Source organism: Eptesicus fuscus, chromosome 9 (genome assembly GCF_027574615.1).
Source record: "Eptesicus fuscus isolate TK198812 chromosome 9, DD_ASM_mEF_20220401, whole genome shotgun sequence".
In the NCBI taxonomy this organism is placed as follows: Eukaryota; Metazoa; Chordata; class Mammalia; order Chiroptera; family Vespertilionidae; genus Eptesicus; species Eptesicus fuscus.
Window position 1 is genome coordinate 61,778,536 of NC_072481.1, and position 25,760 is coordinate 61,804,295.

At 38.9% G+C, this 25,760-nt stretch overlaps 1 protein-coding gene across 6 annotated transcripts in view; it reads right to left on the reverse strand.

The window, feature by feature from the left end:
* TTLL7 (tubulin tyrosine ligase like 7) overlaps positions 1 to 25,760 on the reverse strand; it is a 144,670-nt gene that overhangs the window by 45,876 nt on the left and 73,034 nt on the right. For all 6 annotated transcript variants that reach the window (XR_008557028.1, XM_028142511.2, XM_054721196.1 and 3 more), the window contains 5 exons: positions 25,337 to 25,495; positions 20,343 to 20,437; positions 9,899 to 10,046; positions 9,743 to 9,816; positions 7,984 to 8,119 (listed from right to left, as the gene is read on the reverse strand). Coding sequence is in view for 5 of the 6 variants with exons in the window: in XM_028142511.2 (XP_027998312.1) it covers positions 7,984 to 8,119; positions 9,743 to 9,816; positions 9,899 to 10,046; positions 20,343 to 20,437; positions 25,337 to 25,495 (612 nt within the window). In the remaining variant the exon portion in view is untranslated. The remainder of the gene's footprint in view (positions 1 to 7,983; positions 8,120 to 9,742; positions 9,817 to 9,898; positions 10,047 to 20,342; positions 20,438 to 25,336; positions 25,496 to 25,760) is intronic.

Sequence of the window (25,760 nt, forward strand, 5' to 3'; positions counted from 1 at the left end):
AAGCGGTTAGGGGCAATCAGGAAGTCAGGCAGGCAAGCCGTTGGGAGTCAGCAGTCCTGGATTGTGAGAGGGATGTCCAACTGCCCTGGATTGTGAGAGGGATGTCCACCAGGATCGGGCCTAAACGGGCAGTCGGACATCCCTCCAGGAGTCCCAGATTGGAGAGGGTATAGGCTGGGCTGAGGGACAACCCCCCGCCGTGCACGAATTTCGTGCACCAGGCTTCTAGTCTATTATATATTACTAGAGGCCTGGTGCATGAAATTTGTGTAAGGGTAGGCCCTCACAGCCTGGCTGCCTCCCAGCCCCGGCCCCAGCTGCCGGGGCCCTTCCCTGGTGCTGCTCGCATCCATTGCACATACCCCCAGTTCCCCGGTTCTGTGGAGACTCCTCATCGATCGCCCTACAGAGGGTGGCCCGGGCCTCCCTCTGTGGGGCAATCGTGGGGCGATGGCGGAGCCCCCTAACCAATTGCATAGCGCCTGCCTTGTCTGGCCTGGCACCAGTGCGTGTCATCCAGACGGTCATTCTGCTGTTTGGTCATTCAGTCGATTTGCATATTATGCTTTTATTATTATAGATTATAAACAAATGTATCTTTATGTTTTAGAACACTGTTAATATCTGACTACAATAATAAATTAGCCTATTAGAAACTTTAAAATTTCTAAAAATCACTCTAATTTTCCAGACCACAATTTTATCAATCATTTCTATATTAATTATTGCAAAATAATATTACAATTTCAGACAGAAAACTGATGACTGGCCTAGTAGTTAGTAATCTAATGTTAGTATTTGTTCAATGGGCACAATTTAATGAAATTTTCAAAACTTCAACTATTGAACAACAGTATCTTTAGAACTTTATAAAATGTTTACATCTTATAGGCTTAATACCTTCTCTTATCCTCTTCTGAAATCATTTTGAAGTCAAAGGGAAAAGTTATAAAAACATAACACCCAAGTGAATACTGAACAAACCAGAGCAATGGGAGCATAATAGCTATATTGAAAGAATAATCGACACTTCTTTGAACTATTTATTCAACCTACAAAAATATCACATCTTTACTTATATAATTTATATTTCAGTGCCTCTTAAAAAAAAAAAGGATTTTGAAGAAACTAGAAATCTCACTGTGGAATGGAAATTTATAAGTTACTCTTCATACCAATCAAAGAAAGTTTAGCTATTAAAATACTAAAACATTTTTGCTATACCGTTTGATTAAATAATAATCCTACAATGAATTTCACAGCTCAATATAGTTAAAATGAAATGCATGGAGTTTTATCTCTGTTTAGGAGGAAGAATGGAAATAGGCAATACTTTCATCAGAACAGCTGGAGAAAGACAGATAAACTAAATAATCATATTTTAAAGACTTTGGAAAGCTGTGGATTAAAAAGTAGTATAAAGGAACTAAATACCAGAGAGGGAAAAGTTCTTCCTAGGTTGGAAGAGATGAGTGACCACTTTGTACATTGAGATCATTTGTCATATCTGGACACAGATCGACAAAGATCAGGCCCAGAATAGGCAGAGAGATTCTGTTATGATAAAAAACTCAAAGGGATTTCCTATGGTCATGTGGGCTAGTGTAACATCTGGAAGAGCCCCACAAAGCTGGCTCTCTCCACCTGCTGGGTCTCTCTGATAGCACTTTTGAGTATGAAGTGATATAGGAGAATGGAGGCAAGGATGGAAAGCCAGGAATACTTACCTGTAGTCTTACAGTTCTTAGATACCAATAGAGAATGAGGCCTGTAATAAACACTGAATAGATGTCACCTTCAAGGCACTTGAAACTATAACTATTCAACCCAGCCTGGACCCAGTTCAACCTTTCTTATTTTATTTTATTTTATTTTATTTTATTTTATTTATTTTTTTAATATTTGTTTATTTCAGATAGGAAGGGAGAGGGAGAGATAGAAACATCAATGATGAGAGAGGATCATTGATCAGCTGCCTCCTGCACACCCCCTACTAGGATCGAGCCCACAACTCAGGCATGTGCCCTTGACCAGAATCAAACCAGGGACCCTTCAGTCCACAGGCCGATGCTCTATCCACTGAGCCAAACTGACTAGGGAAACCTTTTTTTATTTTAATTAAAACATATTTGACATATAACATTGTATAAAGTTGGGGTTTACAACATATTGATTTGATACATTTATATATTGTAATATTGCCATTGTAGCAATAGTTAACTCCTCTATCAAGTACCATAATTATCTTTTTTGTGTGTGGTTAGAATAATTAAGATCTAATCTCTTAGCAAGTTTAGCTATTATAATAAAATATAATTGTCTATATTCACTTTTCTCCCATCCCATCACCCAGCCTGTGGTAACCACAATTTTACTGTTTTTAATTGGCTTTTTAAAAATTTCACATATAAGTGATATCATATAGTGTTTGTCTTTCTCTGTCTGACTTATCTCACTTAGCATAATGTCCTCAAGTTTGACTTATCTCACTTAGCATAATGTCCATCTAGGTTGCCTCAAATGGCAGGATTTCCTTCTTCTCATCACAGAATAATAGTTCATTGTAGTCTACACCACATCATCTATATCCACTCATCCATTGATAGGCACTTAGGTTGTTTTCCATAGCAGCTGAACCAATTTACACTCCCACCATGAGTGTGCAAGGATTTCCTTTTTCTCACATCCTTCCAATACTTGTTAACTCTGTCTTTTTTTATAATAGCCACTTGAACAGGTGTAAAGTGATATCATTATAGTTTTTATTTGTATTTCCTTGATGATTAGTGATGTGGAGCATCTTTCATATCTCTGTTGGCCATTTAGATGGTGTCTTTGGAAAAATGTCTATTGGGTTCTTCTGTCCATTTTTTAGTAAGATGGGATTTTTGTTATTGAGTTATATGAATTCTTTATATATTTGGCTAATAACTCCTTATTCTAGATATATAGTTTGCAAAAATATTCTCTCATTCTGAAGGTTGCATCTTTTGTTTATTTGTTTCTTTGGCTGTATGGAAGCTTTTAATTTTGATGTAGTACCACTTACTGACTTTGGCTTTCCTTTAACTTTTCTTGGGCTTGAAGTAATTACCCCCTCACTCTAACACTCTGTACTAAGAAATATTTGCCTTCTTTTGGAGAAAATAATATCAGTTCAGCTTTATGATTCTTTTATAAGTGTCTATCAAACAAAAATTATAGGACATCTAAAATAACAATAAAAAATGTAACCTATAATCAAAAGTAATGAATATCAATAAAAGCAGGTCAGTAAATAATCCAAATGTTAAAATTAACAGACAAAGATTTTTCAAAAATTATTATATACATGTTACAGGGAACAATGAAAAGGAAATCACAATGAATGAAGGATGCAAAATTTTACCAGAGAAATGAAATTTTAAAATACCAAATAGATATTCTTGAGTTGACTAATATAATCTAAAATTAAGAAGTGATTAGATAGACTCAAGGGCAGTCTACACAGCAAATATATGTCAGTGAAAATTATCCAAACTGAAACACAGAGAAAAAGAGAGAAAAAAGTAAAACAGAATGGGGCATCAAAGATAAATGGGATGCTGTACAATGATCTAATATATGTGAAACTAGAGTCCCGTAAAAGAGACAATATACAAAATACAGCAGAAATATCTGATGAAATAATGAAAAAAATTTAAATGTATGGAAATTAAGCAACAAACTTCTAAATAACCAAAATAAAATTCAGAAAACAATTTAAAATGGCAGTTAATAAAACCAATGAAAGACATTAACACCAATCTTCAAGAAGTTGACAAAATCACAAGCAGGGTAAATACAAAGGAACTCACATATAGACACATCAAAGACAAAATGCTGAAAATAAAAGAAAAAGCAGTCAAGACAAAAGACATATTATATTCAGAGGAAAAACAAACAAAAAATAATGGCTGAATTCTGAATAGAAACCAGAAGACAAAGAAATGACATCTTTAAAAGTGCTGAAAGAAAATAAAAAGCCTGCCAAGATAAAATTCTATGCTCAGTTAAACTATCCTATATAATAAAAGGGTAATATGCAAATTGACCAAACAGCAGAACGACCAGTCGGTGGGGGGGGCGGGGCTAGCGAGCAGGTGGCGCCAGACCAGCCAAGGCAAGTGCCAGCAGGCAGAGGGAGGGGACAGCGATCAGGGGGCAGGGAAAATAGCAATATTAAAATATTTCTTCTAATTAATTCACTTTCAATGTGCATGAATTCGTTTCAATGTGCACCGGGCCACTAATTTAAAATAAAGATAAAGTAAAAGACAATTTCAGTTTAAAAAAAAAACAACTGAGAGAATTCATGCTAAAAATAATATAAAATACTAGAGAAAGTTTCTTCAAACTAGGAAAAATGATCATGTCAGAAGCATGAAATGAAGACCACAGAAAGGATAAATATGTAGGTCAGTGATGGGCAACCTTTTGAGCTTGGTGTGTCAAACTTCGCCAAAAAAACAAGCATAACTCGGGTAGTGTGTCACTTTGAGGAAAAAACATTATTTCGCGATATTTATAGTTTAAATAACATAAATGTTTCATCCTCAGCATGCGGCTGCCTCAGTGGCCGCGTGTCATCAGAAATGGCACTGACACGCGTGTCAGAGGTTCACCATCACTGATGTAGGTAAATATGAAGTGCTATTTAGAAAACTATTAAAGACCACTTAGAGCTTAGAAAATAATAACTACATATTTTAAAGACTATAACATGTGTAAAAGTAATATATGTGATAATGACACAAAGTCTAGAGAGAGGCACCAAATAAAATTAAACTGTTAGGGTTCTTGTGAAGGGATAAAATACTAATTAAAGGTAGACTTTATGATTTAAGGATGTATATTGTAATTTCTTTTCAAAACCCCGTATTATCCTGCAAATAAAACTAAAAGCCAATAGTGAAGATAAAATAATGTAATTTAAAAATTGACTTTTCCAAAAATAAAGAAAAGAAGCAAAAAAGGAATAATAAATGGTATAAATAGAAAAAAAAGAGCAAAAGGCAGACATAAACCCAACTATACCAGTAATTTTGTAAAATGATTTAAAGACACATAGTCAGACTAGATTTAAAAACAAGTATGACCTAACTTCATGCTATTTACCAGAGATATTGTTTCTTTTAATATGAGTTAAAAGTAAGTAGATGGATAGATAAGATATGCCATTTAAACAGTAACCACAAGAAAAAAACTATTAATCACGTAAAGTAAAATTAAGACAAAGAATGTTACCCAAAAGAAAGAGAAACACTGAACAATGATAAAACAGGAAAGGTGAAATAGGAAGACACCTTCATAACTTCAAAGTATCTGAAACAAAAATTGACAGAACTAAATCCACAAATCTCTCTCAGCAACTGCTATACCAAGTAGGCCAAAAAGTATATAAAAAGGATATAGACTATTTAAACAACACTAACAGCCAAATTTCCTTAAATGACATCTATAAATCTCTACAACCAAAACGTGCAGTATACACATTACCAACTAGACTTGGTACATTTGCTAAAATAAGCACTATATTGAGACATAAAGCAAGTCTCAATTCATTTTACAAGACTGAAATGCTTTTCTAACACCAATCAATTATACCAGAAATCCCTAAAAAAATAAAAGTACAAAATTTTAATGTATGGAAATTAATCAACAAACTTCTAAATAACCAAAATAAATATCAGAATTTAATAAAAATACAATATATAAAAATTGCTTAGTATAAGGGCAATATATAAAAATAATCCGATATTTACATCCAGGCAACAAACCAAAAAGTGGGGGGAAAAATGAAAAACTATTTATTGGCAACAGTAGCAAAAAACCAAATACTTAATAAATTTAATGAAAGATGTGCAAGAACTAATATAGCAAAAACTACAAACAGAGCTGAGTAATAAAAGACTGAAATAAATGGAGAGATATGCCATATTAATGAATCAGAGACTCAGTATTGTTAATTCGTGAGAAATTGTTTTACAGTTTCCTCACAGTCCCAATTAAAATCCCAGCAGCCTTTTAAAAATATTCTCAAGATGATTCTAAAATTTATATGAAAATATAAAAGGACCTAGAAAGCCCAAAACAGTTTGAAAAGGAACAAACTGAGGGCAGGCTGGCACTACCTAATCTCAGCACTTACTAAAAGAAACAATAGTAAAAAAAGTGTAAAATTTGCATAAGAATAGGCTCACAGGGCATATAAAGTGGTGACATTTAAACTAGATTTTGAGGAACAGAGATAGGGAATTAAGGTTTGAAGCCTATTTATTAAGTGTCAAGTACTTTAATAGACTATTTTAGTTAAACTCAATTTTATTTTCATAACTAACCTGACAAGTAGTTTTAATACTACTATTTTGGTGTCAAGGAAACTACTGATCAAATAGTTTAGCCTAAGGTTATAAAATTAACATATGGGGAAACTAGGTGTATCTGTACCCCTAGGTTTTCTACTAGAAAAAACAGGGATAGAGGATCAGTGTAATGAGAAGGAATAGATGCTTTATCCACAGGAGAGAGAAATAACATTATAGTTATAGAACAGGTAAAGAAAAATGAAGAAAGGTCTCCCACTGGGTTAAAAATAAAAAAAGGCCTGGATGGATTGGCTCAGTGGTTGAACATTGACCTATGAACCAAGAGGTCACAGTTCGATTCCTGGTCAGGACTCATCTCCAGGTTGCAGGCTCAATCCCAGTGTGGGGTATGCAGGAGGCAGTCAATCGATGATTCTCTCTCATCATTGATGTTTCCATCTCTCTCTCCCCCTCCTTCCTCTCTGAAATCAATACAAATATATTAAAAAATAAAAACAAAAAGACCACAGAACATAATTCTAATGGTAAAGCATTTGCATACATAAAAAGAGGGAAATTTGAAGGAAAATAACACTTGGGATATACAATGTTCCTTCTGCTTCTATCTCTTTGGTCTAGCCAGCATGAAAGTGGCTTTGAAACTTTCTGTTGTGGAATCTGAGTGAAAAGATCATATTTATTATGATTTTTGAATCACTCAATATAACAGTGTATCCAAGATATGGGGGATATATCACTATAGGGATATGTCAAGTAATATAAAGTCCAAACAGTATTAATAGGTCCACATAAAGTTATTTGCCCAATGGAACATTAGTAAGTGTGATGCAAGCAGAGGCTTGATTAGCACTTGCACACTGGGCCTGTCTTTAAATTCTCCCTTTTGGAACCTCAGGTTACCACAGGGAGAGATCTGGCTACCCTGCTGAGAGACCATGCAGAGAGAGAGAGAGATACCCAGTCAGCTCCCCAGATGTTCCAGCTCTCTCACCTGAGGCTCTAGACATGTCAGTGAAGCCATCTTGCATATCCTTTCAGATAAATGCAGTGAATCATACTTTATTCACTTCAAGCAAGACAAGCAGAAAGAACTACTCAAGTGAGCCCAGCCAAGTGTGCAGAATAATGAGCAAATAAATGAAATGGTTTATTATGCTGCAATAGATAACTGATAGACCGTCAGTAAGGTAAAGAGATTACTATGTGGGGAGTGGGGGGATGTTTGGGGGTATGCATGTGTTTTTATTACTTCTCATATATCAAGTCTAGGCAGTATCAGAGAAAAATACTGAATAATGTTAGTTACGATACAAATAATGAGAACATTACAAACCACTTGGTAAATACAATGGATTTTTTTAATTCAGTTACATATACACATTTGTTGTAACACGTGTTTATTACAATAGATCAGTATTGTAATATCAACATTCTCTACTGCATCATTTGTCCCGTTAGACAACTTCTTATTTTTGAAACCACCTGGTTGGTTATGAAATGTTACCAACTGTGAAAATGGAAGCAAGTGCATCTTCAACGTAAAATGTTTCTATATGTGGGACTGAGGTAGGTTGTTTTTAAAAGCATATTATTTGGCATAATTCTTTTTTCCCTTTATAAACACGTATCCCTTTACCTTCATCCTTTTCAAGGGATTGTTCAGCTCACGCTGGAATGAAGCTGCTCTTCCTGAAAGAAAGGTCTGAAAGGCAGCAGCCAACAAATTTTCATACTTTTCAAGTAGAGTTTTATCTTCAGGAGGATAAATTCGTCTACAATAAAATCAGATAAACCAACGTGTTTAAAAGAAACTATTAACAGACTGACAATTGTCGGAGGGGAGGGGAATTAGGTAGCTGGGTGAAAAAAAGTAAAGGGATTAGCAAAAAATAAAAACATATACATAATGCATACACACAGAAAACAGTGTGGTGATAGCCAGAGGGAAAGAGGGTAGGGTTAGGTGGAGGTGGGCAAAGAGGGAGAAAATGGGGATGGAAAGAGACTGCTTGGGGCGATGGGTGCATGATAAAGTGTGCAGATGATGTTTTGTTGAGTTGCACACTTGAAACCTGTATAATTTTGTGAACCAGTGTCACCCCAGTAAATTCAATTTAAAAAAAGCTATTATAGTATAAGAGTTAATGTCAACTACATAGCTAATCCTTGACCACCTATTCTGCCTTTACTGGGTGCCACAAATAAAGATGAATACAGTTATGAAAAGTCCATAAATGTTCATTGTCATGCACACAAATTAAAGTTTATCTAGAGAATTATCTTAAACAATGCAACTCCAGATGATACAGTATGAGGGTTTAGTTGGAGGTAGTGGTTGGAATCATTGCAATTGGGTATACCAAAGAAATCCAAAACTTCATGGGGGAAAGTTTAAGTGATGAGGGATAATTGGGGAGTTTTGGATTTAGTGTGGTTATTGAAGAATGCAGAGATTAACCTGATGATCTCTTGGGATAGTGGAGAGAATTTGGAAGAGGTAGGTGGACAGGAAATGTGATGTCATCACTCCTGCTGATGGTGTTAAGGCTAGGGAAGAATGTCTTACTATGAGTGCAAGATGTTCTATGGCTCCCAATTCTCCTAATTCTGCCGAGGCCATGTCAAAGCTTAGAAGGAAGGACAGTCTCTTTAAGAACACGAGGAGCTTAGGGAGTCTCCTTTTATCCTGTCAAAGCTGATACCATGGAAGAGGTTTCCTTTAGTAGAGTCCACACCCTTTCTATGGTCTCATACCTGCCTCCTTCAAACATCTTCATTATTTGCCTAGTCCCTGATACATTAGAGTTTAAAACAAAATATAGCCACCCCTTGGAACTGGCAGAAAGAATACTAGGAGACTTGAAACCTTTCTCAAAACACCACATTATAACCAAACTAGAGGCTCAGTGCACGGATTCGTGCCCTGGGGCCCACTGTGGGAGCGCAGCTCATCCTGGTCAGCTGAGTGGCTGTGGACCTGTCCTCTGAGCAGCTGCTCCCACTGTGGGAGCACAATGACCACCAAGGGGGCAGCTCCTGCGTTGAGCGTCTGCCCCCTGGTGGTCAGTGCGCGTCATGGCAACTGGTTGATGGGTCATTCTGGTCATCCGCCATTCAGTTGCTGGGCTTTTATATTATAGATAAGGTCACGGTATAATATCTGATTTAAAAGATAATATCAGATTTAACCACCCTCCAGGCTGGCTAGCAGGAGTCTCCCAAGTCTGAACCATCTACTTGCTGTCTACCTTTCCATTCTAGAAAAATATCAAACAAAAGCAGTATCTCAAAGTAAAATGAACAGTGCTTAAAACAAGCCTAAAGGGTTAAAAAATGTACACTCATTGTTTTGACACTTCATTTGTACAACCTGTATTAAAAGGAAGCACGCTTACCTATAATTCCCCATGTGTCGATTTTCGTGTTGTTCTTTAGAGACCTGCTTTCGCACTTGAACAAGTCTCTCTTTCTAGAAATACAGAAATTTGACAAATAAAGCCTGGCAAATGAATTATGCAATTTAAAACGTTGGTGTGTTAAAACAGTCATACCAACTCCTCTTTCCGCCTCTCCAGCTGATGCCTCTGCTGCTCCCAGTCTGAGGAACCTGGCAAGAGCCTTTTGATTGAATTCTGACCATAAAGCCTCCTTTGAGCCTCAGCTTTTTGTTTGGCCAAGTTTCTCCTTTTATCGCTGGTCCTAAAATATAAAACACAAGATCCTATTCTAGAATTCCAATTCTGATCTTATTCCTATGAGGGGAAGGAGCAGAAAAGGAGACACGGTGACAATAGGAATCAATGTTTGTTAAATTATATATTCACATACGTTATATTCATCTAATCATCCATCAAATAAGGGTTTCTCCATAGTAAATAGACGTTCTGAACGTAACAAAATGAAAACAGTATAACGATGTACTAGCTGTACAATCTCAGGTTAATTACCTGCTGAGTCTGTTTCCCCATCTATTAAATGCTAACAATAATGTTTCCCTCCTACAGTTCTTATAAAGATCAACTTGTGGTATCAATAATAGGTCCTTAATGAATATTGGTTCCTTTCTCTTCCTTCAACAATTTCATTTATATTTAAGTATTCCCTCATTTACACTAACCACTCCTTAGTATATTTTTAATTCTGACCGAAATCCTAGCCTAACAATCATTATTTCTTTGAAGTCTTCTGCATAGTCCTTCTCATTTTTGCCCAATCATGCAAATTTAGTTACAGCTGTCTGATTTTTATAGGATAAGTCCTGTTGGGAGACTGCTTTCCTCTGAAACTCATTCCTCTCTCTTCCCTCCCACGTAGCAGATGCAATCCGTGGAGAGTATGGGTTTAATTAGTACAGACTTTCAGTTTTGCACAATGAAAAAGTCCTGGAGATGGATGGTGGTGATGGTTGCACAACACTGCGCACATACTTAATGCCACTGAATTGCACACTTAAAAAATGGCTAAGATAGTAAATTTTATGTTAAGTATATTTTACTCTCCCCAAAAATTTAATGAGTTGATATTCATCAGAGGATCAAAGATAAATGTACATTTAAATGAGAATACGTGCAAAAACAATGAACATGTGGAACAGCACCACACATGCATTCTTAGAAAAATTAATTCCAAGGCAGGGGAAAGAACAAAAAGTGACCATATTGATGAGAGATGCAAAGATCAGATCAAACACTGTTTTGTATACAATCTAAAGATCAAAACTGCTTTGATGCAATGTTTAAACTTTATCTGATAGAGCAGAAACAACATGATCAGAATATCAGAGTTTATAAAGATCTTTTCAATTGTTGGCATTCATCGCCGGCCTGCTGTGGCTCAGTGGTTGAGTGTCAACCCATGCACCAAGAGGTCACCTGTTCTATTTCCAGTCAAGACACATGCCCACGGTTGTGGGCTGGATCCCCAGCAGAAGGCATCAGGAGGCAGCCAATCAGTGTTGATCAATGTCAATGTTTCTCTCTCATCGATGTTTCTGTCTCTCTCCCTCTGCATCCCTCTCTCTCTATAAACACTTTTTTTAATGTTGGCATTTCTCAGGACTCTGCCAGGTCCCCCTTTACCTCTCAATATGTACACTCTATGTGCTTTCATCCATTAGACCCAACAGCAATCTGTACATGGCTGTCAGTCAAATAGACATCTCTATCTCCCAGGGCACTGTATATCAGATTTCCCAGTTAACAATTCTGCCTGGGGTCTCAGAGAACCTCAAAATTAGCATGTTTAAAACTGAACTATCTCTCTCTACCTTCCCCCATCACTCCTTTCAATCTGTTTCTCACCTAAAATTTTTATCTAAATCAATACTGTATTGTCAAACAAGTTGTCTAAGCCAGAAACCCAGGAATCATGGGACACACTGAATTCCTAGTCCCTATTGCAGTAGTAGTTAACACTTGTCAAATGACCTGCAGAGCAACAGAGTGGAGGCTGAAAAATGGGGTGGGGTTAGCACTAGAAGAAGGAAGAAAGCCAGTAAAATAATCCAGGAGAGAAATGAGAAGTCATTAAACTTAGTGAGACTAAGAAATTAAATGGTAGTCATACATTGTACAGGATTCAGTTGATTCATAATAAAGGAAGGAGCTAATGATAACTCGCAGCTTTCTAGCCTGAATATTTATATGGATGGTTTTATCATTAACTAGCAAAGCAAAGCAAGACACAAAACTAGGTTTGAGTGATTATCATTGTAAGTACTTTTCTATGAGCATATGGTTTTCCTTTTAATAACAGCCACTTAAGGAGAGAAAATTTTACTCATTTTTCTATCTCCAACTTCTAGCACAATATAAGCTAAGAATGTACATTAAATATATGAAAAGATTTTTCTTTTGTGGGTTGAAGGTAATTGACATCATTAGCAAAAGAAAAGAGAGAAACCCAATGAGAGAAATATAAATGAAGGAGAAGATAATTAAACTTCTGGTCATATTTAATTTAAAGTGTCATCAGGACATTCACCCATTCATTCATTTACTTACTTCCTTACTGGTTCACTCACTCATTACAAATTACTGAGCCCCTATTAGACCAGAAACATTGAGTGTAAATGCTCAGCAGAGATCTGCAAATGCAAGACCAGAGCCCAAGAGTGGAGAGAGGAACCCTAATCTGTACCTCAATACATGTGTAGACCTGGGACTCCAGTGTCTGACTCACAAAAGATGCCACAAAAATGAATGAGACTGACACAGAGGAAAGAGGTCTGAGGCAAGAATGCAGTGAAAAAATGACAAGTAAGGGGACATAAATGAAATCTTAGAAGACAGAGAAATGCTCAAAGTTAAGTGAATTCAGAAAATAGAGTGTCAAAGAGGCCAGTGAGAATCAATTTTCATGAAATGCTGCCTACACCATACACATGTAGCCTTTGAACTAGTCATAAATAAGGGTCAGGTAATCTAATGTACCCTAATCCAATATAAACTAAACTAATAAACAGTACAGTATTTCAGACTCACAGAACTCATGAGACTTTAATTATCTTTTCTAGACTCAATTTTAATGATTCTAATACAATACTTATGGAGGAAAAAATGATTCTTTTTATCAACACACCAACACCCCCACTATACAAGATTGCCTTTTCCTTTTATTACTAAAAAAGCACCTTTTATATATATATTTTTTATATATATATATATTTTTTTTATTTTTTTACGGAGAGGAAGGGAGAGGGAAAGAGAGTTAGAAACATCAATGAGAGAGAAACACCAATCAGCTGCCTCCTGCACATCCACTGAGCCAAACTGGTTAGGGCAAAAAAAGCACCTTTTTAACTTATTACTATTTTACTATTTACCTTTACTTATTCTTCTTTCTCTTGTTCTGCATATAGCCCCTTTTGTACTCTCTTGTCTCTGAAGACCCCACGCCAAATGTTTCAAAAACTATTTGAATCTGAACTCAAATTACATTGTGCCATCCAAGTACAAAGGGGATCAATTCTGACCCCTCAGTATGAGGTTCAGTATTCTCAGGGGCTGTGATATATACTCTGAGCTACATACACACTTTTGGATTTTCTTGAGACTGAAAGATACATTTACACTATGAATTTTGGGGTACATGTGGAGCCATACTATAAGTAAAGCATCCTACTAGGAATTGTGGCCTGGCAGGCATAGGCTCAGTGGTTGAGCATCAACCTATGAACCAGGAGGTCACGGTTTGATGCCCAGTCAGGGCACATGCCCGGGTTATGGCTCGATCCCCAGTGTGGAACGTGCAGGAGGCAGCCAATCAATGATTCTCTCTCATCATGGATGTTTCCATCTTTCTCCTCCCCTCCCTTCCTAGCTGAAATAAATAAAAATATATATTTTTAAAGAATTGTGTAGAATAGCAAAGTATATGCTCCTTGACTTCAAGGAGCCTAGATAAAATTGAAAGGAAAAATCTGCCATGCCCAAGTAAAAGACCACAGAGCATAAAAGGGTAAACAAAGCAATAAGCCATGTCCTATGCAGACTCTAATTCCTCCTGAAGTTCAAAGAAAGAAAAGATTAACTTATGCTAATACACCATAATAAAAGATAGAATTTGAGACATAGGCAGTAAGGAAAGGCATTCAAGGTAAGGAACAGAATAAATCATCAATGAGAATAGGCTACACATGTAAGAAAAATCCTATATAATAAAGCCCTAATATGCAAATCGACCAAACGGTGGAACGACCAGTTGCTATGACATGCACTGACCACCAGGGGGCAGATGCTCAATGCCGGAGCTGCCCCCTGGTGGTCAGTGCGCTCCCACAGAAGGAGCACCGCTCAGCCAGAAGCCATGCGGCTGGCAAGTGCAGTGGCAGTGGCGGAAGCCTCTCCTGCCTCTGAGGCAGCGCTAAGAACCCCTCGGCGGATATCCCCCAATGGGTCCCGGACTGCAAGAGGGTGCAGGCAGGGCTGAGAACCCCTCTCCGCCAAGTATATGAATGTCATGCACCAGGACTCTAGTAATGTGATAATCAGCTTAACTAAAACAGTTTGGGATGGAGAGAAATAGCAAATAAGATGAAAAAGCTAAGGTTAACTTATATTATGAAAGGAGCTTAGATTAAGTGTTGGCAATAGAAATCCAATTAGGTTCTTGAGCAGAAACGTAACACAATAAAAAAAGATCATCGTGATAGTCTGATTAAAATAAATATAAATAGGGAATCACAGAACAATTTATTCTATCCAAAAGTAAAATAGAAGAAACCAAGATGGCGGCATAGGTAAACACCTAAACTGCTGCCTCACACAACAATTTCAAAACTACAACTAAAAGACAAAACGGACATCATCCAGAACCACAGGAAGGCTGGCTAAGTGGAAATTCTACAACTAGAAGGAAAGAGAAAAGCACACTGAGACTTACAGGAGCTGCGGAAGGCAGAGGTACAGAGGCGCGGCGCGGAGAGGGCTGGCAACTGAGTACGCGACTGGCTTTCTCAAGAGGGAGGGAGACAAAAGCTCCCGACTGCTTTGAACTCCATTTCTGGGCGAGACTCTGGGGACCCAGACTCATACGAGGACAAACTGGACTGTCTGGCAGTGGGCGAAACTCGAGGGCAGCTTTTTCTCAGAAGTGCTTGCAGCAATTACCACAGGACACTTGAGAACCAGGGGCCTCTTAGGGCAGGGCTGACAGGAAGTCATTGCTATTTGCTCTGCCCTGAGATCCCACCCCACGAAGCCACTGCTGATTGCTCTGCCCTGAGACTCAGCCCCATCCAAGCTGAGCGCAGAGACTTTTGCATATAAATGGCCTGGTCCTTTGAATTTTAAACTTACCTAACAAACTGCAGCTGAGTCAGTGAGACCCAGAACATCCAAAAGAAGGCCCAAGGCCCTGCAGCAGCTTACATTGCTTCACAGCTAGACCTCATCTTGGCACCTCCAAACCCCAAACAAAGAAGAGGAATCTGCAGATCTCTCTGTAGCTCCTGCTGGGTGGCCTCAGGCAGAGGCTAAATTAGCACCTCCTTGGAGATCCAAGAGCCAGTATACCCAGGGGTCAGAGTGGGACCATCCAGATTACAACTCCTCAGATCCATAAGGGACACACTCAGGGGACAGACTCAGTAAGCACCAAAGCCCCACTGAAGCGAGTCTTGTCTCATAAGGGTATCTCCAGCACAGAAGTTCTCCCATCGTAGACACAACTGCTCCTCACAGCCAATTGGCCTGGAGGTCAATTCCCCACCCCCACCCCCCCGTGATACCAACAACAATCAAGGCTTAACTACAAGACTGTGCACACAGCCCACAAAGGGGTGTACCAAGAGTGTCCACCTCAGGTAACTGGGGAGGCTGAGCCACTGGTCCCTATAGGACACCTAGCACACAAAGCCACTCTATCAACTCAGGGAAGCAGCCAAAATGCAGAGACAAAGAAACAGGTCACAAATTAAAGAAATGGAGGAAAGCTAACAACTGGATATAGAGTTCAAAACCACAGTTATAAGGTTTTTCAAGAATTTTCTAGAAAAGGCTGATAAATTTAGCAAGACCCTCGAGGATATGAAAAAGAACCAACTAGAAATTAAACATACACTGACTGAAATAAAAAATATACAGAGATCCAACAGCAGACTAGAGCAGTGGTCGGCAAACTCATTAGTCAACAGAGCCAAATATCAACAGTACAACGACTGAAATTTCTTTTGAGAGCCAAATTTTTTAAGCTTAAACTTCTTCTAATGCCACTTCTTCAAAATAGACTCGCCCAGGCCATGGTATTTTGTGGAAGAGCCACACTCAAGGGGCCAAAGAGCCGCATGTGGCTCGCGTGCCACAGTTTGCCGACCACAGGACTAGAGGATCACAAGAATCAAGTCAAAGATTTGAAATATGAAGAAGCAAAAAACACCCAATTGGAAAAGCAAAAAGCAAAAAGAATCCAAAAATATGAAGACAGTGTAAGGAGCCTCTGAGACAACTTCAAGCGTACCAACATCCGAATTATGGGGATGCCAGAAGAAGAGAGAGAGCAAGATACTGAAAACCTATTTGAAGAAATAATGACAGAAAACTTCCCCCACCTGGTGAAAGAAATAGACTTACAAGTCCAGGAAGCGCACAGAACCCCAAACAAAAGGAATCCAAAGAGGACCACACCAAGACATATCATAATTAAAATGCCAAGAGCAAAAGACAAAGACAGAATATTAAAAGCAGCAAGAGAAAAACAGTTAGTTACCTACAAGGGAGCACCCATACGATTGTCAGCTGATTTCTCAACAGAAACTATGCAGGCCAGATGGGAGTGGCAAGAAATATTCAAAGTGATGAATAGCAAGAACCTACAACCAAGATTACTCTACCCAGCAAAGCTTTCATTCAGAATTGAAGGTCAGATAAAGAGCTTCACAGATAAGAAAAAGCTAAAGGAGTTCATCACCGCCAAACCAGTATTATATGAAATGCTGAAAGGTATTCTTTAAGAAGAGGAAGAAGAAGAAAACGGTAAAGATAAAAATTATGAACAGTGAATTGACAATAAATACATACCTATCAACAAGTGAATCTAAAAATAAAGTGAATAAAAAATCTGATGAACAGAATAAACTGGTGAATATAATAGAACCAGAATATAATAGAAAGGGAGTGGACTGACAATCCTCAGGGGGAAAGGGGTGTGGGGGGTGCGGGAAGAGACTGGACAAAAATCATACACCTATGGATGAGGACAGGGGGAAAAGGGGTAAGGGCAGAGGGTGGGGTGGGAACCGGGTGGAGGGGAGATATGGGGAGAAAAAAGAGGAACAACCGTAATAATCTGAACAATAAAGATTTATTTTTAAAAAAGGATAAAAGTAAAATAGTCTACATAAAAATTAATCCAATAATCCTATATAATAAAGAGGTAATATGCAAATTGACCATCACGCCCTCACAAGATGGCCGCCTATGACCAGGCCAGCAGGGGGTTGGTGTGGGATGACAAAAATGACTGAACAAGCAGGCTGCGTGGGGTGACCAGGCCGGCAGGGGGGTTAGTGAGGGACGACCAAATGACTAAACAGCAGGCTGCGTGAGGCAACCAGCCCAGCAGGGGGGCCGTGAGGGGCGACCAGGCCAGCAGGGGGGACAGTTGGGGGTGATCAGGCCAGCAGGGTGGACAGTTGGGAGCAACCAGGCCGGCAAGGGGGTGCAGTTGGGGGCGACCAGGCCAGCAGATGGAGGCAGTTGGGGGCAATTAGGCTGGCAGGGGGGGGCAGTGAGGAGTGACTAGGCTGGCAGGGGGATTGGGCCTAAACCGGCAGTCAGACATCCCCCAAGGGGTCCTGGATTGGAGAGGGTGCAGGATGGGCTGAGCGGAAACCCCCCATGCACAAATTTTGTGCACTGGGCCTTTAGTATTTAATAAATAGGCAAGAATTTTCCTAGTGTTCTCAGCTCCTGCTTATGTTTCTGCTAGAGGCCTGGTGCATGAAAATTCATGCACTGGATTGGGGCGTCCCTCAGTCCAGCCTGCCCCCTCTCATAGTCTGGGAGCCCTCAGCGGCCGGAGTTGACCCGGCGATCAGGGAAAGATGACACCCCATCACACCTCTGCTGCTGCCACTGCTGGCAGCGCAAGCCTTGGCCAGCCCTGGTTACCTGAGCCTCAGGCAGCCACCATCCGAGGCTTGCCTGCACATCGGGCCAGCCCTGGGGAGCTGGGGGGCTGAGGAGACTGGGGGACTCCCGAGGCAGGCGCACAGAGCGGCCAGGCCTGCCTAGGGACGGGCCCGGCCTTGCCGTATGACTCCCGACCCGGCAGAGCTAAGGGGACTGGGCACCACCATCTTGTTGTTGTGGGTGTCGCCATATTTGAGGGCGGGGTAGTCAATTAGCATATTCCCTCCTTATTGGCTGTGGGCACCGCCAACTTTGAGGGCGGGGCAGCCAATTAGCATATTTCCTCCTCATTGGCTGTGGGTGCCGCCATCTTTGTGATGGTGTGAGGGTCAATTAGCATATTCCCTCTTTATTAGATAGGATGATGTGCCCATCGCAAACCTCGCCACAGAGAAATACAGGTCTAACACATATGCCCATGGAGCCCTCCATCTGGCTGGAGAGAAAAGGCACCGCTGCTACCTAAGCTTTATTAGCATATGCTCTAAATGTTATGAATTGTGCTAAATTCTCTTAGTGGAACAACACTAGGAAAATTAAGAAAGATGAAGTCCAATTCTCCCATAGTTTTAAGCCTAGAAATGTCTCACTGCTTCAATGTATATATCTCACTTTTAAAAAGACCAAAAACACCCATTGGTAAGGTCCTGAATTGGTACCATCACTGGCAAAGTCAAAAGACATGCCAGAAAGAAAAGGAAAATTCAAGGCCTACTTCTACAATAATAGTAAATGCCAAAAAAATAGTATACGCATATTGCTTAAGTAATCCAAAATAATGATACACCGTGTAAGCTAAATAAATAAAAAAATTTCTTTTCATTTCTTTTAACATAATTGAGATATCAGTAGAATTTAGGCAAATTGTTCTTTAATCTGGCAAAAGGAGGAATCATATGAACATTTTTGAACAAATTTATATGTCTATCTCTTTTTCTAATGATGCTTTCCATGAAAGGTACTTTTCAATCAGGTATCTGCTAAATGCTTGAAAACATTTAGCATAAACAAATTGCATGGAAACATCCAACAGCTTCTTTAAAGCTCTTAAAATGACAAGTGGAATCAATTGAAATCATAAAATCTCTTAAGATCAAAAAACCTTATAGGTCCTTTAACCCAACACTCTAGTGCTGTTTCAACACTTATAATTGCAAATATTTCATTACTTCTTTGAGAAGTTCAGTTAAACTTCTAAAATATTTATTTCATTATGAGCCAAAAGTTTTTCCACATAATAGCGTTTCGAATACTTGACATCCATGATCATATACACTGCAACCAGGAGCCCCACTTCTGGGTATATATCCAAAGGAGTTGAAATTAGGATTCAAATCAATATCTGCACTCCTGTACATATTGCAGCTTTAGTCTAAATGCCCACCAGTGGATGAATGTATAAAGAAAATGTGGTGCATAATACAACAGAATCAGAATATTATTCATCCTTTAAAAAAAAGGGGTGGGGGGAATCCCACCAATGTTTTTCAATGGGAAGGTTAAGCCTCACCTAACAACTGCCTTTCTTTTCTGTTTACCCAAGTAGCAAGATATATTGGGAAGACCTCTGGAGAGAAAGGCAGGAAATCCATGTTTGAGATGTTTTACTTTCTGAATGACCTCTCTGCTTTAGTTTCTTCTTATAAGGTGAGGAGATAATCTAGAGCATTTCCTAAGGCAGTCTCCAATTCAACCTCATATTCAATATTAAACTTGCTGCTCCTTAGCTGCTCCTTAGCGAGCGCACTGACCACCAGAGAGCAGCTCCTGCATTGAGCGTCTGCCCCCTGATGGTCAGTGCGCATCATAGTGACCGGTTGTTCTGCTGTTTGGTCAATTTGCATATTGGGCTTTTATTATATAGGATAAGTATAGCAATACTCTAACTCAGTGGTCGGCAAACCGCGGCTCGCGAGCCACATGCGGCTCTTTGGCCCCTTGAGTGTGGCTCTTCAACAAAATACCATGTGCGGGCGCACACATACAGTGCGATTGAAGGAGTACCCTAATTAAGTTAATAACAATGTACCTACCTATATAGTTTGTTTAAAAAATTTGACTCTCAAAAGAAATTTCAATCGTTGTACTGTTGATATTTGGTTCTGTTGACTAATGAGTTTGCCAACCACTGCTCTAACTTAACCATATTTATTTACTGTAGGTTCAGAGCCTTAAATGAGGAGAAGGAAAAACTGTGTGTTAGAGGAGAGGAAAAGACACTTGAAAAAAATAAATGGGTTTGAAGAATGGAATCAAGAAATTCAAAATATAAAATACAAAAAATTTCAAGCCAATCCCATGTACAAATGAATGTTCTATGTCAGATGTGACAAAAACTTCCCAAAAGATGGAGGAAATACTTTACCTGATGTTGAGGAGCTTCAGTGCATTTAGCAGCACTCCCCTTTTTACATCATAGTCTATTTTCTGATCAGTCCCAAAGCTCGGAGCTCGGTTGATCTAAAATTTACAAAGAAAACAATGAGAGTAGCCAAATGTGGGAAGGCCAAAAAACACAGGGTGTTCTCCCAAAATTGTATACATACTTTAACAGCTGATTGCTCAATTTTGAATATGAAATGAATTTTAATAAACACTGCCTTTATAATTATTCAAAGTGTGTGTATATATTTTGGGATTCCCTGTATTCAATACATACTTGTTAATCTAATGTGGGATCCCCAACCAGTAGAAGGACTCTACAATAAACCTCAAAGCTCTGCATGGTAATGGCCCAGTTACTATTGCCAAACCCCCTTTCCCCATCACCCTAATCCAGGGCGTAAGGAATTGACTATCACCACCCCTTTCCCCCTGATGCCTTGGCTCAGGATCTTTGGTCAGCATATCTGTCCGCCCCCTCCTCTCTACTCTCCAACCAATTACCCCAAGCACTCTGAGTTTTAACTTCAGAGAAGTAAAAGTGACTCATCCTTTTATTGCTGACTAAAAAATAAATTTTGCTTCTTCCTACCTGGATCAGACAAGATTCATCAATTTTCGTTTCCAAAGGCACTGACTACATATTACTCAGAAGACACCATTAAGGGCAGCTGCAGACTAACCTCCATGAACTTTCTAACTATATAAGGACTCCTGGGAATAAATGAGCCACGTGTGGTTGTGATGTCATTTCCAACATCATTGCCAGGATTTCATTAGACAAAAAGCAAAACATAACTGTATGTACCCAGAAATCCATTAGACAATATACTACCACTTCAGCAGCTGGAGTTTTTTTTTTTGTCTTTGTTGTTGTTATGAAAATGTAACTGGAACAGCGGTGTTTAAGAAAATTAAACACTGCTGAGTTCACAACTGCAGCTTAGCTTCATGACTACCAGATAACCCCACAGGCTATCTAAAAACATATGCTACAGGTCATAGACAAGGGCTGCCTGATACAAATCCATCACCATGAGAGAGAAGGTATTGATGGCACGCATTTTACAATTGGCAGCTGAACAAAAAACCCCATTAAACTTAAGAAATCATTCAGAAATACAAATGCCTCTAATTAGGAATGTGGCATGGGATCAGTGTAGAAAAATTAGTAAATAGAAGCTAAATAAATAAAAAAAAAAACAGAAACATCACCCATAGCCTGACTACCTAGTGTATTGTTAATCATGTAATAAATGGCATTCCAGGTATTTGCTATGCATATTTATAATATTCATTTTCCCTTCCCAATAAATGCCTATAATTATACTATTTTACAATCCAAGTTTTTCTTTTAACAATGTATCATGGAAATCTTCTATGCCAACATTTTGACGGATGCATGATAGTCTTTTTATAAAGATACTAGAGGCCCGATGCATGAAATTCATGCAAGAGTAGGCTTTCCTTCCCCCAGCTGCTGGCACCGGATTCCCTCCGGCACCTGGGACCTGGGCTTCCCTTGCAGCCCCAGCTTCATCCAGAAGGTTGTCCAGAAGGACATCTGGAAGGACATCCAGTCTAATTAGCATATTAAGCTTTTATTATTATAGATGCCAAACTGTATTTCTCCTTTGCTAATTTCTGATTCAGAAGGTGATTAACATATTCCCGCCTGTGTGCTGTGCTCTTAAGGGAAGGGAGTAGCTTGGTAATTGCAAGAACATCCATTTATTCCAGTGTTATTCAAGTGTTATCTCTTAAACGTGCAGAGAAAGGGTAATGTCTTTTATATGAAAAATGTTTCAACCATTCCATAGTGACTCAAATCTCTAGAATTTGTAATACAATGATAGTTCTGCTATTACATGTAAGTAACCGATTATAAAATTAACCAAATATTTAGGAACTGATGATTATTAATTGGTTCACTGAAATGTTATCTGTATAGAATCCCTTAGGTGCTCCATTGTAAAACTGCAGCCTGGAATTCTGCCAGGCATCTCCCTCCTGCAGGATGGTAATTTGGGACAATACAATCTCAGACTCCTCTCTCTTATCTATTTCAAAGTCTTCCCCCTGCTATCACATAAAAGAAACTGGTCGATGAAGAAATGTAACCAATTAAACTAACACATGAAAAGGTTAAACAGAACAAAACACCTTTTAACGTCTGGATTTTTAAAGTTTTTATGAGAATTGTACAGAAAAAAATAAGAGAAGAACCACAAATGGCTCACAGAAGAAACTCTGAAAATTGGGTTTCATACAGCCAAAATTCTACTTTGTAATGTTGATGGCTTCTCTAGTTCTCATTGCCTAAATTCTAAAACAGACAAAACCTAGCCAATGTTATAGTCTTAAAATTCAGCAGCTTGTAAAAAGATGCAAAAATGAAAATTATTAGAAGGCAAATTAAATTAGTATGATTTATTAACTGTCCAAATCATAGTTGTATTATCAAAACAAGCACAATCATTTCATGCACATATAAAAGTATCCAGAATAGGTTCTGTACTCCTAAATTAGTGCTGTTCCCTCTGCCCAGTTAACTTCTCCCCACCCCACCCCCATTTCTCCAAACCCCAACCCCTATCCCATCTTCTAAATACCCTGCTCGGGTGTTCTCTCTTCTGCAAAGATTGTTTTAACTCTCAAATACACACATGAACACAGAGAGGTTAGTCAGTTTATTGTTTGTACCGGGACCCTGCTTCCTACTTATACCTACAACCATTACCATAAAACACACATCTGAGTCCCCACAAGTGTTTTGTCTTATTCTTCTTGTATCTCTACCACCTGGCGAAATGAATTATTGAAATTAATTCAGGACCCTGCTGGCATGACTCAGTGGTTGAGCATTGACCTATGAACCATGAAGTCATGGTTTAATTCCCACCAGGGCACATGCCTGGATTGCAGGTTTGATCCCCAGTGTGGGGAGTGCAGGAGGCAGTGAAACATTGATATTTCTATCTCTCTCTCCCTCTCCCTTCTTCTTTAAAATCAATTAAAAATATTTTTTAAAGGAGAAATTAATTCAAGGATACTTAAAGTATGAGTATTAATATCCATCCAAATTCAATGTTTTTCCCTAAAAATGTTTTCTATGCTGGAAAATTTCTGCAATTTGCCTCTGCAAATCATTACTGGCAATTATTCCAGTGAACTAAAGTTACCACATTTTCAGAAGCACCTTCTGCATTGCTCCACTGGATGGCGCCAAAAGGTTTTTAACTACATATTAGAACCACTACCATTGCAGATGAAAATACAAAGAAACAAAATCTACATAAGGTTCTTTTCACTATTTTAATATAATTAAATGTTCATTCTCCACAGCTATTAGTTTTGTTTTGGAGTTTTTTAATGGTTCTGATTGATCCAGAAATGATGAAAAAAATGAATAGAACATGAAAATATGTTAATGCAAATAATGGTATTTAGCCGTTGGTTATTGTGGAATTTTGTAATGGTTCTTATTGACCTGAAAATGAAGGAGAGAATAAAATAGAAGAAACATTAATGCAAACAATGGTATTTTGAGCCTTAAAAATAAAACAAAACAGGATTCAACCATTCAATAAATTCTGGTTTACCCAGCTAAGTTCCAGTTAGGCCAGTGCTTTTAAAAACTGTAAATGTCTGTAAAGTCATTCGTCCCTGCTCTCCTTGCAGTTCTACCTCCTGCATGTGCCCTCACTTCTTCCCCACCCATCAAAGATAAAAGACAAGTAGCAGGGATAGAAAAAAATACAGCTGACAAAACAATAACCCTACGACAGTGTCAGGCCTCAGTACACTAGACATGGTGCAGTCAAGTGCTTTGATATCCCATGGAGGGAGCTAAAGGATAAGCAACATTCCTCATATTCATCTTACTTCTAGGACCTGAGCAGGAGCAATATTGTGATTGGAAGTATACATATTATTTGCTCATAGTACATTCAATACACACAGGAAACCACCGGCCCCCAAATTGGAAAAGTATTCTTGCCTAAGAATATATTTTGAATGTTTTAATCTCACCTATCACTCGTTCAATTTGCTTTTGCAAACCTTGATATTAAAGATATAACTGCAAACTTCTAAATCATTAACAAAAAAGAGAGATACTCAAACTTAAACTGAAAGGTAATTGCTGCTGATATCTTTTATAGGAATATATCCTCAAAAATATAACTAATCTTGTAAGCACTAAGTGTTTAGAAACGTGCTGTTTTCCTGATAAAGTTTCCTACATAACGGTACTTTGTGACCATACACTCTGCGACCTAAGGTTTCTGCTGGATATATTATAAATTAATTAAGACTGGAAGAAAAGGTACAAAAAAATCTTTAAAAGAGATCATTTTTATTTTTTCCTGTATATTACTCTATATTTTCCAGATGTTGAGTGACCTTTTATAAATAAAAGGAATGACAACTCTGCCCATAGCAGGGACTGGCAGCAAACCCAAAGGCACACCGCTGATGGGCTGGACATGAGGGGAGCCCCAGGTATGTGATATGGCCAGAAAGGAACATCCAAGCCACTGGGTGTCAGGGTTAATGATCCCACTGGAGCGTCTCTCTTGGAGAGCGTGAGGGGAGACACACGGAGGACAGAGGCTGTGGCCCCGAGGCCCGGGTGCCCACACAGAGAGGAAGGACAGCGCCCACACGTCATGAAGTGGCAGAGCCCTGAGGCTGAGAAAATATTGGAGGAAGTAGATTAAAAAAATCAGTAAAAGTAGATCCACACACATATTCCAAATTCCTGGCCTAGAAGTTCAATACTAATTTGGGAAAAGCAATATCAAACACATATTGATCCTTTCTTAGAACTGTTCTGTTCCATGAGTTTTCATTCTCTCCCTCCCACACACTCCATTCAGGCCTCTTTCTGCTCAACGAGACAACGGTACCACGTACACATTTAAAAACATTTGTTTTAATACACAGTGATAACATCTCTTCTTAAAAATGCCTTACCTCCAGAAGCCACGGCTTTAGCTTTCTGTCCAACAAAATATCAAATCCCAGGACTTCGAAGCAGACACTTTCACTCCCCGGAGGCTGCCCAGGTCTGCACATCCGATAAGCATGCAGGACATGAGGCTCTGCCACAATCAGAGTCTTAACAACCAATTCCTACAAGCACAGATTTTTGAAATGTGAAAATGCCTTATTTCTTTCTCATTTACACACGTGGCAATAAGGCCTGGACTTACAAACTAGCCCTGGGGCATCTAGCCCCGCCACTGCCCTGACTTCCCTCCATCCAACTCTTCCCGGTCCCGCTAAGCTCCCGCCACGCTTGTCTCCTCTGGGATCATCTCAGTAACTGTTCCCTCTGCTTGGGACACTCTTCTTCCCCTATGCCTATGTCTGGATCCTTGATATTCAGAGAGGCCGT